General features: G+C 37.0%; 2 protein-coding genes across 2 annotated transcripts in view; one reads left to right on the top strand and one right to left on the bottom strand.

Annotated features, from left to right (window-relative positions):
- Positions 1-13,727, top strand: part of LOC106875297 (pyruvate dehydrogenase phosphatase regulatory subunit, mitochondrial) — a 30,041-nt gene extending 16,314 nt beyond the window's left edge. The window contains exons 6-17 of the mRNA XM_014923385.3: positions 530-651; positions 1,970-2,084; positions 2,741-2,893; positions 3,054-3,178; positions 3,705-3,897; positions 5,412-5,567; positions 6,240-6,379; positions 6,742-6,890; positions 7,703-7,910; positions 8,547-8,636; positions 9,210-9,389; positions 11,002-13,727. Coding sequence (XP_014778871.1) covers positions 530-651; positions 1,970-2,084; positions 2,741-2,893; positions 3,054-3,178; positions 3,705-3,897; positions 5,412-5,567; positions 6,240-6,379; positions 6,742-6,890; positions 7,703-7,910; positions 8,547-8,636; positions 9,210-9,389; positions 11,002-11,412 — 2,042 coding nt within the window. The 3' untranslated portion in view covers positions 11,413-13,727. The remainder of the gene's footprint in view (positions 1-529; positions 652-1,969; positions 2,085-2,740; positions 2,894-3,053; positions 3,179-3,704; positions 3,898-5,411; positions 5,568-6,239; positions 6,380-6,741; positions 6,891-7,702; positions 7,911-8,546; positions 8,637-9,209; positions 9,390-11,001) is intronic.
- Positions 13,654-14,514, bottom strand: part of LOC106875286 (uncharacterized) — an 80,852-nt gene continuing 79,991 nt past the window's right edge. The window contains exon 8 of the mRNA XM_089354495.1: positions 13,654-14,171. The gene's annotated coding sequence lies outside the window, so the exon portion shown is untranslated. The remainder of the gene's footprint in view (positions 14,172-14,514) is intronic.

Here is a 14,514-nt window from a genome sequence, read left to right on the forward strand (position 1 = left end):
CAATGCCACCTGACTGGGCTCCTATGCTGGTGGCACGCAATAAGCACTAATCATGCAAGGGTTGTTGCTAGTGATGTCTGACTGGCTCCCCGTTCTAGTGGCACATAAAAAGTACTATCTGAACGTGGTCAATGCCAGCCTTCCCCCCCACCACCATGCCCCAACTGGCTCCTGTACCAGTGGCACGTAAAAAGCACCATCCAAACGTGGCTGATGCCATGCCACCTGACTGGCTCCCATGCTGGTGGCACGTAAAAAGCACTCACTACACTCTTGGAATAGTTGGTGTTAGGAAGGGCATCCAGCTGTAGAAACATTGCTAGATCAGATTGGAGCCTGGTTCAGCCTCCTGGCTTGCCAGTCCCCAGTCAAACCATCCAACCCATGCCAGCATGGAAAGCGGATGTTAAACAATGATGATGATGACACCTTGTTATTTTTACCAAGATCTAATAACAAAATTCTCGAATTTAAAATATGTTGTTTTTGTTTCAAAATGTAATTTAAATCTTATTATTTGCCTCCATAGGTGTTAAAATTTTTGAAGGCATCCAGGTTTTCCAAATCCCAACAGAAAACCTCAAAGTATCAACTGTGTTAACAAGCCATGGCAAAATCCGGTGTGAATATTTCGTCAATTGTGCAGGAATGGTGAGTTAAGACGAATTAAGTTTAAGTATTCTTGCACATTTCCATTAATGTGACAAACCATTTTGTTTTGTTCTTTTGTTTGGTTTTTTTTTTGGGGGGGGGGGGGGTCAGGTAATTGTTTCATTTCATACATTTCATATGTGGTCCACGAGTTCACTTTGCAATCATATGGGTCTGAGCTTTAGTCCTACTGCATGGTACCTTGAGCAAGTGTTTTCTACTACAGCTCCTGATTGACCGATGTCATGTAAGTGGATTTGTTAGACAGAAACTGAAAGATGCCCATCTATATATATACATATATATATATATATATATATATATATATATATATATCATCATCATCGTTTAACGTCCGCTTTCCATGCTAGCATGGGTTGGACGATTTGACTGGGGACTGGTGAACCAGGTGGCTACACACTGTCTTGCAACACGAAATACCTCAAGTCTTTGGTCTTCACGGCACAGAACATTGGCAAAATTTTTCTTATCTGCTTCCCTTCTGACTAAATAAACCTGTCTCCTAGCTTCCCTTCTGGCAGTCTGATACAATTCCCTGCTCTGTTTTTTTTTGTATGCAGTTCAATATTATTATTATTAATATTATTATTGAGTCCTATTCTTCCAGTCCTTTCAAGATGGGCTACAGCAAATATTCTGCTCAATACCACAGATTTGCTATGGCTCTCATGGCTTCTGATCTTAATTGATTGGAAGTGTTATCATGTACATTGTTTTGTCTTGGTATAAAAAGATGGGCTACAGCAAATATTCTGCTTAATACCACAGATTTGCTTGTCAGTTGTTTGACCTTAACCAGTTGAGCATGTCCCTTGGTGGCTGACGATATGTGCATCTCTGATTACAAGTAGAAGTCGTGGGGGAGCATCATAGCCATGTGTTGAGAGGAATTCTTTGGGGTTTGAATAATTCACCTTTGGAAACATGGGTGTTTTGCTCAACATCCTTAAACAAACCTTATTCAGAGACCTTTTGAGCGGGATGGGCTACTCGACCTGAAGAAAATTCTAACTGGGCCCCACCTGCGAGGTCATGCACTGTTTATCTTGATATGAGATCACCATGTCGCGCACATATGGGTGTGATGCATGTGCCTGGTGTACCCTTACCAGACGAGTAGTCATGATGGGTATAATGGGCTTCGTATATTTTACCCCATTGTCACTTTGATGGCATGCACTGCTCTCTCACTCAATAATAATAATAATAATAATAATGAACTGCATACAAAAAAAACAGAGCACAAGAATCTTTGCTGGAGAAACAAATTTTAATTTTTACATGTATTATTTTCCAGTGGTCCCGAGAAATTGGTAAAAGGACCATTCCCCGTGTACGTGTACCTGTACATGCTTGTGAACATTTCTACATTGTTACTAAACCATTTGGTAATATTGATCCTATGATGCCAGGTATGTACCAATCACTTGTAACTGTGCTGGATATTCTGAAACTGTTCAGACAGAATATTTCTATAATTACATTTTTATATATGTACCACAGGCTTCTTTCAGCTTCCATCTATACTCACAAGGCTTTGATTGGCCCAGGGCTGCAGCAGAAGACACTGCCAAAATGTGTAGAAGCTCAATGTATAATACACACACACACACATACGGCAGTGATTTTGAAATTTCAGCCTGTTAAACCCCATCAGAATACAGTCTGACAATGAAAATTCGAAGTCACTATTAACAATATTGCTGTTTCAGAATAAACACACACAATATTTCGATAACATATATCTGAATGAGTAAATTACTTTCAAATCATAAAAGTAAATTGTAATCCTTAAGGTTTTATTATATAACACCTTTCTTTTTACACCTGGTGTAGCCCTGATAGTCAGCCATCATAGAGCAGATGATCCTTTCTAGATTAAGTTAAATTAAGGCAGGTTTGGAAGTTAGAATTTTAAACCAAAGAATAACGGTGTTCAGAATAAACATATTTAATATTTCGTTTTTCTACACATTATAAAGATCTTAACATTTCCAGTCTTTGGTAGCTATGTTTAGCACCATTTCAACCTTCCTTTATTTCTAATTTTCTTTCAAATTCTTTGTAGTTGTAAGAGATTATGATGGCCAAGTATACATTCGTGAATGGAGTGGAGGAGTTCTGGCTGGAGGATTTGAACCTCAAGCCAAACCAGTCTTTCATCATGGTGTTCCTGAAAATTTTGAATACCAACTTCTTCCTGAAGACTGGGATCATTTCCGTAAGATTACTTCCTTTTTTTTTTTTTTACTTTTTTTTTAATTCTCACATAAATTGATGGTGTAATTGTAATAATAATAATAATAATAATAATAATTATTCCATTTTTTAAATGAAAATATTCATATATTGCAATTTTTTGTTTTTTTCTAACATTTCAGAAGTTCTTTTGGAGCCAATTCTCCACCGATTTCCTGGTGTTGGAGAAGCTCAGGTCCGACAACTTTTAAATGGTCCAGAATCATTCACACCTGATGGAACGTATATTGTAGGAGAATCTCCTGAGGTGAGCTATTCACACTTGTGTGTTGCGTGTGTGTGTGTGTGTGTGTGTAGTAATGTTTCCTATGAGACAGACATGTCTTTCATGACAGACTGGAAGCAAACACCATCATTTGTATGATACTGATGCTCGTTTACAACAGTCATGTTGCCATGCAGCAGAATTGAACCTGAAACCATGTGGTTGGTAAGCAAAATTCTTAACCCCACAGCTACTGCTACTCCATCCTCAGTGAAGGGGATCTTGTTTTTGCAAGTTAGCTGGCGACCTCACTGCTGCTGGTGCCATGTAAAAAGCAACCTGTACACTTTGTAAAGTGGTTGGGTGTTAGGAAGGAAGGACATTCAGCTACAGAGAGCATAGTAAAACAGACAGTAGAGTAAGGCAGAGTCTCCTGGCCTGCCAGCTCCTGTCAAACCATCCAACCCATGCCAGCATGGAAGGAGGACGTTAAATGATGATGCTCATGATGATGATGATGATGAACATATTCTATGAACTAAAAGTGTTTGTGACTTTATCATTTCAGGTGGATAATTATTTTGTAGCTGCTGGCATGAATTCTTCCGGAATTGCTGGCTCAGGAGGTGTTGGTAAGGAGGTTGCTGACTGGATTGTAGATGGTACCACCAGTAAGAATCTATGGTCTGTTGATGTGAGCCGATTTGTTGACTTACACAATAACAGAAGGTTCCTGCGGGACAGAGTAAAAGAAGCAGTCGGTTAGTAGTCTATTATTATAATGATAATAATAATAATAATAATAATAATAATAATTCTCTCTACTATAGGCACAAGGCCTGATATTTTGTGGTGGGGGACTAGTCAATTACATCAACTCCAGTGTTTCACTGATACTTAATTTATCAACCCCAAAAGGGTGAAAGGCAAAGTTAACCTCAGCAGAATTTGAACTCAGAATGTAGCAATGGGCAAAATACCACTAAGCACGTTGCCCGGCATGCTAATGATTCTGCCAGCTTACCACCTTCAATGACTTCAAATTTTGGCACAAGGCCAGCAGTTTCAAAACGAGGTGGGTGGGTAAGTCAATTACATCGACCCCAGTATTCATCTGATACCTATTTTATTGACTCCGAATAGATGAAAGGCAAAGTCAACCTCAGTGGAATTTGAACTCAGAACATAAAGACAGACGAAATGCCGCTAAGCATTTTTCCCAGTGTGCTAACAATTCTGCCAGTTCGCTGCCTTAATAATAATAATAATAATAATAATAATGACGACGACGACGACGACGACGACGACGACGACGACGACGACGACGACGACGACGACGACGACGACGACGACGACGACGACGACGACGACGACGACGACGACGACGACGACGACGACGACGACGACGACGACGACGACGACGACGACGACGACGACGACGACGACGACGACGACGACGACGACGACGACGACGACGACGACGACGACGACGACGACGACGACGACGACGACGACGACGACGACGACGACGACGACGACGACGACGACGACGACGACGACGACGACGACGACGACGACGACGACGACGACGACGACGACGACGACGACGACGACGACGACGACGACGACGACGACGACGACGACGACGACGACGACGACGACGACGACGACGACGACGACGACGACGACGACGACGACGACGACGACGACGACGACGACGACGACGACGACGACGACGACGACGACGACGACGACGACGACGACGACGACGACGACGACGACGACGACCCTTTCTTCTATAGGTGCAAGGCCTGAAATTTGGTGGGGCTACATCGACCCCAGTGTTTCACTTGTACTTAATTTATTGACCTTAAAAGGATCTAAGGCAAAGTCGACCTTCACAGAATTTGGGCTCAGAATGTAGCGGCAGATACCAGGAAGCATTTCACTTGGCATGCTAACAATTCTGCCAGCTCACTGCCTTAATTGTTAAGCAGTACTAGTTCAGAGAAATATCTGAAAATAGACACATGCTGCATGAGATAGTATAAGAAAATAAAGCCATCTTTAGTGGAAGGTCAAAACATGGAGAGGGATTGTTTGTAAATGCCATGTAGTAAAAGGGATGCCGAGCCACTGCTCTAAAGGATTCTGCTCCAGCATAGCAACAATCCAAACAACTGAAACCAATAAAAGAATACCTGTTATTTTGCCTTGCTTATGATTCTATAAAAACTGTAATTTACTGATAAAATATTTACCATTTTTTTTAAAGGACATCTTTATGCTATTGGTTACTCAACTGAAGAGTATGGGTCTTCTCGTAAACTAAGGACATCTCCATTACATACCAGGCTTGAAGTAGCAGGAGCTGTCTTTGGAGAAACTAATGCCTATGAAACACCAATGTGGTTTGTTCCTAATGCTGATGGTGAGTGTTTCAAATTCTACCTGCTCTTCCCATTTTCTGCAATGATTAAGTTAAATTTAGATTTAATTAGTTTGTTACAATATATATGTGATTAAAGTTGCAAACTATTTAGGACACTCCCTGATTTGATTGCTTGTATTATACAAAATGATGGGATTGTCATAGTTGGAGTGCCTTTGATCCTTAGTCCAGATGACAAGAGTTGTTAAACAATAACAACTAGCTAGGTAAGGGTGGAAGAAGTGCATGCAGTGCTTTACGTAGCGTGCATCAATGTATAGCAAATGGCAAGTTAGATTTCATATTCTTTTCTACTCTAGTCGTGTGAGTGTAACAACTGGCAATGTAGAAACAATGAGCATGTCTTAGATTAAGATGTCCTTGCCTTGGTCTTTCCTCTAACTTATGATAGATATCTTTCCCTTTACCTTGTGGTTGATCATTCTTTTTACTTTATGATTGAGTTCTCCCCTCTTCTCTGTGATTGGTTTTTCTCTCTACTTTATGAATGATCTCTTTCTTTATCTTTCTCCCTTGCTAATGATCCTTCTCTCTCTCTCTATATATATATATATATATACACCATATGATTGGTCTTTCTTTCTGTCTTATGATTGATCTTTCTCTTCCATTTTCTTTTTCTTTTTTTTTTTCAAATTTCTTCCTTTCAAGATGAGTTTGTTGAGCAACGAATGTCACAGGGAACATTCAGTAAACCAGATTGGTTTAATATTGTCAAAGATGAGTATTGGGCTTGTAAAGAGAGGGTTTGCATCATAGACATGTCTTCATTCTCTAAAATTGAAGTAAAGGTAAATTCTATATTATATTAACCATTTTGTGACCCTTGTTTCTAATGAAACACATCATGCATTTCAATTAATTTTTAAATAAATCAAGAATTTAGAGGGATTCAATAAAATAGCATTAAACAGGTTTTTGTGATATAACTTAATGAGAGGTGGTCACATAAACTTTTAATGGAAAGTCTTAATCTGAGCAGGAAAAACTTTAAATAAAACAAGAAAGTCTAATTCACTGTTTAATTAAATAGTGCTGATCTCACTGCTTCATTCTTCAATTAATTACCTGAACATTTAAATATTGATCTTGTAACATTTGCTTTTTTATATCCTGAGCCATTATTTCTTTACACATCTTTTTTCTCTTTCAGTCTGCCAACCAAGAAGCTGCTAACTTTTTACAGTATCTGTGTTCAAATGATGTTGATCTGGATGTTGGTGCTGTTGTAAATACAGGCATGCAAAATGAGTTTGGAGGCTACGAGAATGACTGCAGTGTGGCACGGTTGAGTGAAAATTAGTAAGAATTATTATTTAATTTTTATGACAACTGAAAATCTAAAGATTGTGCTACCATCATTATCAAAGATTTTCTGTAAACTACTACTACTACTATTATTTCTTCTTCTCCCCCTCCAATTCTTCCTCTCCTCCTCCTGCTACCAATTCTTCTCTCAGTTCTTTTTTCTTCTTCTTCTCCACCACCACCACCACCAGGTCAGTTGTGTTCAGGCTGGCCTGTGACCAAAGGCATTCCATCATGACCTTGACCATTCGGTCTTTCATTACTCGGACATAGTGTATCATATTGACAATAGAACACCATACTAATGATGCTGTTTTGTACACAACCACCGCAACATGATGACTCAACAGATACACAACACACATGTGAAATATGCAAAGAGCATCAGACACAACAAAATAAAAGTGGTGTGGAATACAACAGCATCACTGCTACTTTTTTTATTGACTCCGAAAGGATGAAAGGCAAAGTTAGCTTCAGCAGAATTTGAACTCAGAATGTTTAGCTAGAAAAAATGCCTAACAACAACAATTATGGTTTAGTTGGTGAGCTGGCAGAATTGTTAGCACGCCGGACAAAATGCTTAGTGGCATTTCATCTATTTTTACGTTCTAAGTTCAAATTCCGCTGATATCAACTTTGCCTTTCATCCTTTTGGGTCAATGAAATAAGTACCAGTTGAACACTGGAGTCGATGTAATCAACTATCCCCCCGTCCCACAAATTTCAGGCCTTGTGCCTATAGTAGAAAGGATTATTATTATTATTTTCATTTAACTAATTTTGTTTCTCTGATTTCTCTTCAGTTACTTCCTGATCTCCCCAACTACTCAGCAAACGAAAAGTTTGGCATGGTTATTACGGCACCTCCCAAAAGATGGCTCTATCCAAATTCGAGATGTGACATCCATGTATTCTGCAATCACTCTGATTGGTCCACATGCACAAGAACTTCTTGCTGAAGTTACAGAAGCCTCCACAACAAAATCAGACTTCAAATTCATGACTTGTAAGGTAAATATCTCAAATATATATGGTTTTGAAGTGCGTATATATATATATATATATATATATATATATATATATATATATATATATATATATATACCTATACATATTATATGTATACACACACATACACATGCACGCACACACAATTATATACATATATATATATCATGTGATCATGTGACTGACCAGGCTATCAGATATTGTTATACATCACTAGTCACAATGCACCTTCGCATTGTTTTAGCCTTCAAATGATGCCACCCTGCTGGTTAGGCAAGCAGACTAACATTCCTCGCTGGTCGAAAGTGGGACTGAAGCAACATGAAATGAAGTGTGTTGCTCAAGAAGACAACATGCTGCCCAGTCAGAGAATTGAACCCACAATCTAGTGATTGTGAGTGCAGCAACCTAACCACATGGAAAAGCAGACATTAAGATGATGATGATGACAATGGCAGCGATGTATGTAGGCATGTATGTAATCATCATCATCATCATCATCATCACTTCTTTACGTCCATGCTATCATGCTGGCATAGGTTGGAGAGGATTATCTTTTTGTAGTAGTGTTTTATGACCTAACCCCCTTTCTGGTGCCAACCCTGTATCTCTACATATTATCTTTGTTTTACTTTAAAGGTTGTTGATGTTGGATATGCAAGTGGAATTCGAGCAATGCGTCTCACTCATGTAGGAGAAGATGGATTTATTTTATACATCCCTGCTGAGGTAAGAATTTCTTGTTCAAACAAATGTAAAAAAGAGAAAGAATTTCTCACATATAAATTAACTAATAGTAGTTAATTAACCAATACCAGTTGAGCACTGGGGTTGATGTAATCGACTAGCCCTCTCCCCTCAAATTTCAGGCCATGTACCTATTGTAGAGATGATTGTTATTATTATTAAATTTCTCTAATATACCATATTTTCTGGCATACAAGTCGGACTTTTCAGGCCAAAATTTAGAGCCATAAATCCTTTGTTATGTGAACAGTACAAACACGCATGTGTGTGTGTGTGTGTGCACATGTGCACATATAAAATATGTAGTATATAAACTCAGAGCAGATGGTTAGCTTTTGATATAATAAGCAGCACGCATGCACACGCACACACACATTGGTGGTCCATATTACATGACAGTAGTTTAAGGTATTGTAAACAGCACATCCAATTTAGGCTGGATTTGCTAACTAGTATTCATTACAAAGGCCACTTCTGTTGCTAATTGCAGTACAATGAATGTAGTTTGCTAATGATTTTTAATTGTTTCTGTTTTTCTTTTGTATATCTTTTCAGTATGCCCTCCATGTCTATGACACGTTAATGCGTGCAGGTGTTGACTATGGAATTCGTAATGTTGGCTTCAATTGTATGAAAGAATTGAGAGTGGAGAAATTCTTTGCAAGTTGGGGTGTTGATTTGACTCCCATTACAACTCCTTTTGAATGCGGTCGAGAATTCCGTGTCAAGTTTAATGTAAGTTTACGAGAAAACAAGCATCATTCACATTACTCTTTTACTCTTTTACTTGTTTCAGTCATTTGACTGTGGCCATGCTGGAGCACCGCCTTTAGTCGAGAAAATCGATCCCAGGACTTATTCTTTGTAAGCCTAGTACTTATTCTATCCTTCTCTTTTTGCTGAACTGCTAAATTACGGGGACGTAAACACACCAGCATCGGTTGTCAAGCGAAGTTGGGGGCGACAAACACAGACACACAAGCATATATATATATATACATATAAACGACGGGCTTCTTTCAGTTTCCGTCTACCAAATCCACTCATAAGGCTTTGGTCGGCCCGAGGCTATAGTAGAAGACACTTGCCCAAGGTGCCATGCAGTAGGACTGAACCCGGAACCATGTGGTTGGTAAGCAAGCTACTTACCGCACAGCCACTCCTGCGCCTATTAAACAACATCGTATGAAGTCATTGAATTACAGCTGGTGAAGCTAATAATGTGTTGATCTCACTAGCAAATGGGTTAATGTTTATATCTCATCACCAATATTATATTGGGCCCATGGTGAAGATATTTAATTTTCACTGGTAAAGTCCACTAAGTTACAAATGGGTTCACTAAAGAAGTACACTTCACTGCTATAAACAATATGGCCAGTATATGATTAACAAGTCCTGTTTTTCTTGTTGTTGTTGTTGTTGCTGTTATTAAACTCCAGGTCAGCCCTGACTGAGCAGACCTATGATCAATGGTATTCCAGTCATGACCATCTCACCTTTTCATGCATAGTTTATCTTTTGACTTCCTTCCAAGAACATAAGCCCTCAAGAATTCCCTCCCTACTTATTAGTCATTCCTGCTGGTATTGGATTACCAAGGGTCCAAGAGGAACAATAATGGCATCAATCTCAGTGACCTGGGGGGGGGGGTCTGTGAAGACCATAGGCACTGTTCCTTCCTGTTCCAGTCTCAACAAATATAAAGAAAAGAAGAAGCATGTCATTTAAGAAATACTTAGTACCATTACTAGCTATGATGTACAAAGCAAATGCAGGAGAAATTACAATAAACTTGCTGGGTGTGAAGGAAGGGGCAGGACCCATAGCTTCCAGACCCTCCCAGAGCAGTGAGACTGATACCATTAATGTCCCTCTTGAACTTTTGTAAATCAGCACCATCTCTGATGTTCTAGGAAGAAAGGATTGGATGACATGGTCAGTATAAGGCCTGGGGTATTCAACATAACTGTGGTGATGGGAGTCTGAGAGACAAGTGGAGGTGACATGAGCCCAGCCAGCACCAAGGAGCAGAGAGGGGACTGGATGCTGGGGTCTGTCTGTGACTTTATAGTTAAAGTATAAAGCAAAGATTTTCTTTGGAGTCAGCCTCAATGACCAGACTCCTCCACCTACTTGAAAAAAAATCGCCCATTTTTAAGTGAAATATTGTAACAAGTTTTCTTAATTATAATTGCTGTTATTGATACTGTTATCTTTATTATTTTTCAATGAACTATTAGTAAATCTTTATTTCATTGAAATTTCTACACCACTTAAAATTAAATAGATATTTTTTTATAGTTCTGATTCGTCCTCCATCCTTTTGTTACTTTTTCATTTACAGAAAAGAGACTTCATTGGAAAAGACGCTTTATTGCAACAACGTGAAGAAGGTGTTAAACAGAAACTGGTGCATTTCTTGTTGGAAGATCATAACATCGATACAGATCTTTGGCCATGGGGTGGTGAACCAATCTATAGAAACGGTGAGTATGTAGGAGAAACAACATCAAGCGGTTATGGTTTTACTTTAGAGCAGATGCTATGCCTTGGTTATGTTTCAAAATTCGATGACAGATATCAACCATGCATCATGAAAAATCTTAATGAATTTATTCTGGACAAAAATGCCAAATATGAAATTGATATTTCTGGTCAAAGATTTCCAGCTAAAGTTGGAATCTACACACCCAAAAATGCTCTGACTATTTCAGAGCCATCTTTTATTCCCGTCCCACACAGAACCAGAACATGATTTTTTTCCCCCCTTCTTTTCTTTCAAATTGTTGTTTAAAAATCTCAAAAGCTCAGCATCTCTTGTCTCTTGAGAAATAATCTTTATTTTGCAATATTTTTTGACATGTTTTATCTTGATTTGATACTTTCCCCCTCCCCTACAAAAAATTTGTTTTTATTTTTACATTGTTTTTTTTTTTTAATTTTTTTTTTAATATACTAGTTTACAGGTATTAAATTCTTTAAAAAAAATCAATGAATAATTTCATATCAGAAAGATCTCATTTTTTCTCTTATTTCTGCTATTTATCAATAACTATCTTTTCTAAACAAGTTAAGAAAAATATCTTATGATGAAATATTTATTTTTATAAATGAATAATATTAACATTCTTAAGTTAAATATTCTTTCTGATTTAGTAATACCAGTAAATAATGTCCATAAATTTTCTAAAAATTCGAAATTAAAAGAAATATTTACATTTTCTATTTATTGTTTGTTTTTCAATACCTGAATTATTGAGACACCTCATGTAAGCAGTACATATACTTGTGATTAACTGGTTCGAAATATCAGTAAATAAAAAGGAATGACACCTCTAACACTTTAGAATTCATATTGAATATTAGGTTACTTAAGTAGATTTTTTCTTAGATGTTTTTGTATCTCAACAAATGTTTAGAGAATACCATTTAATGGTTACATGTCTCTCAAAGTAGCAAGTCTACCACTGAGTTTTGACAACTTGTTGAAGCTATGTTCACTTTAACTCATGCCTTTAATGTTCTAAACATTACAATTCCTATTTGTTCTTCCCATAAATACCTTGGCTTTCATTTCTACCTGGAGAAGACAACAGAAACAAGTAACCCGGTATCCCAGGACTTAAAAAATATCATATACAAGAGCATTGACTACTAATAGACATATATATATATATATATATATATGTTTGTAATTTAATAATCAACTCTAATGAACTTTTTTTTATAATTTTTAAAATCTCTAGACATACCACATGTATATTCATCAAACTCTTTTAAGTTATTGTTTGTTTTTTTTTGTTTTTTTTTTCAATTAGTTAATTTGAGGAAGAAAGCAATGCCTATAATTTTTTTTTCACAGACCCTCCTTGTAAGCAAAGGGAGAAGAATTTGGCAGTTCAATTTGAATTGTTGCAGTTAAGTTGTTGGGAAGGGAAACGATTTTGATAAATGGCAAGAAAATGAATTTCAGTTGGGAGATGGAAAGATGGAAGAAACTGATACATAAAATGGATTTAGGTGGAATATTGATACTGACAGCAAGTTTAAACGAATAAAGGCCTTTGTGATAGCTGTGAAGTTGAGAGTTTCAGATGATACAGCTCAACAACATTCATGTGTTTGAAAATGCTTGCTTATAAGGCAGACATCATTCTGTGACGCAGTCTAAAATATATATGAGATTATGTTTGAACCAGCTGCTGTCTCAAATATATAGACTATACTTTAGTGTAGGTCAAATCTGTGCTTTATTATAAAGTGTTAGCAGGTTTTGAAAATAGTCTGGTGCTACAGAAGGAAAAACAACTTTTGTAATTGACAAGGACAATATACATATAATAATAATAATAATAATAGTCTAGTTGAATGTTTTAAATTGGAAAGGATAAAAAAGAGAAATTATTCTGTTTAAAATTAATCACTAATTAATTATTTAAAAAGTTTTCTTTGTCGAGTATTATTGAAAAGTTACAACTGATACTGGTGTGAAAAAAGGGCAGCTTACAGGTTATGGACTGAAGGGGACTGGTTTTAAAATAGTTTATGGATTTCAAGTCTGTTCAATTTAACAGCTTTATCCAAATACTTTCTTTTCTAACTTTTAAATAGAAAATAATCAAGTTCATCAAATATGCACAAGCATAAGATGATTATAAAGTTTTTTTGTCAATCGTTTGAAAGTCTTTGTAAGGACTCGGATATCAGGACCTTTTTTCTTTGCTGAAGGTACAAATAAATCTCACCTTATATTTAGGTGTATATGATACTTGTTTCTTTTTTTTTGTTTTGTTTTTTTGCAGTCCTAGAAAAGAAAAAAATAAATCAAAACTCGATCTTTTTTTATTCCTTCTAATCCTTCTCTTTGTTCTTGTTGAGTGAATATTTCTGTGAAAATAGCTCGCAATTAGCAGTAATACAAATACACCACAATAACACAGAGAAAGGATAAGCAGCTATACATTAATCTTCACCCATGATAACAGAATTGCATTAATTAATAAAATACTTGTTTAATATGTTTGTAATTTCATCAATTTCTTCTTTAAATAAATTGAATTCAATACATAACTATTTGAGTTTGAATCGTTTTCTGTTTCTTAAATAAGTTGTTTTTTTTTTAATGTGTTTAGTTGTGTAAACACAGGCATGGTTGTGTGGTTTAAGTTCAGTTCAAAGTTCGATTTCACTGTATGGTACTTTGTGCAAGTGGCCTCAGTTTGACCAATGCCTTGTGAGAGAAATTTGTTTGCAGGAATCTGTGCAAAGACCATCGTATAATAAATATATCATCATTTTTACATCCACTTTCCAGCATAGCATCTTGCCATTTGTTAGAATAAAAAAACGGTAAGTTGAAACAGGAATACCCAAGCAAATTGGCCAAGTTGTGTTGGATAAATCATCTTGCAGTATATGTCCAAGCTCTTTATACTCTTGAGTTTTAATACAGCTGAAGTCAACCCTTGCCTTTCATCCTGTACTGCAGTCAACTATTCTCCTTGTCTCTCTCCCCTGGAAAAAAAAAATCATTTATGGTCAGAGCTGGAGAGAGATGGACTCCACCAGGTCTAAAACAATGCTCAAGACACACCGTGTGTCCTGATAGCACTACTACAACTCTTACTGCTACACCAGCTATGTCAAAAATTTGATATATCAGAATTGAGGTGGAAGGCACCCTGAAGAATAGCCTGAGTTATCTCCCTTGATGCTAATTTCCATTTTCACATATTACAAGAATGTTGGAATAAGTACTTTAACAAGTACTAAAGATTGACTAAAACTCTTTAAAGGTAGTGCCCCAGCATCACCACAGTCCAATCACTGAAATTAGTAAAAACAAAAAAATATTTCT

Source organism: Octopus bimaculoides, chromosome 6 (assembly GCF_046866305.1).
Source record: "Octopus bimaculoides isolate indiv1 chromosome 6, ASM4686630v1, whole genome shotgun sequence".
Taxonomy (NCBI): Eukaryota; Metazoa; Mollusca; class Cephalopoda; order Octopoda; family Octopodidae; genus Octopus; species Octopus bimaculoides.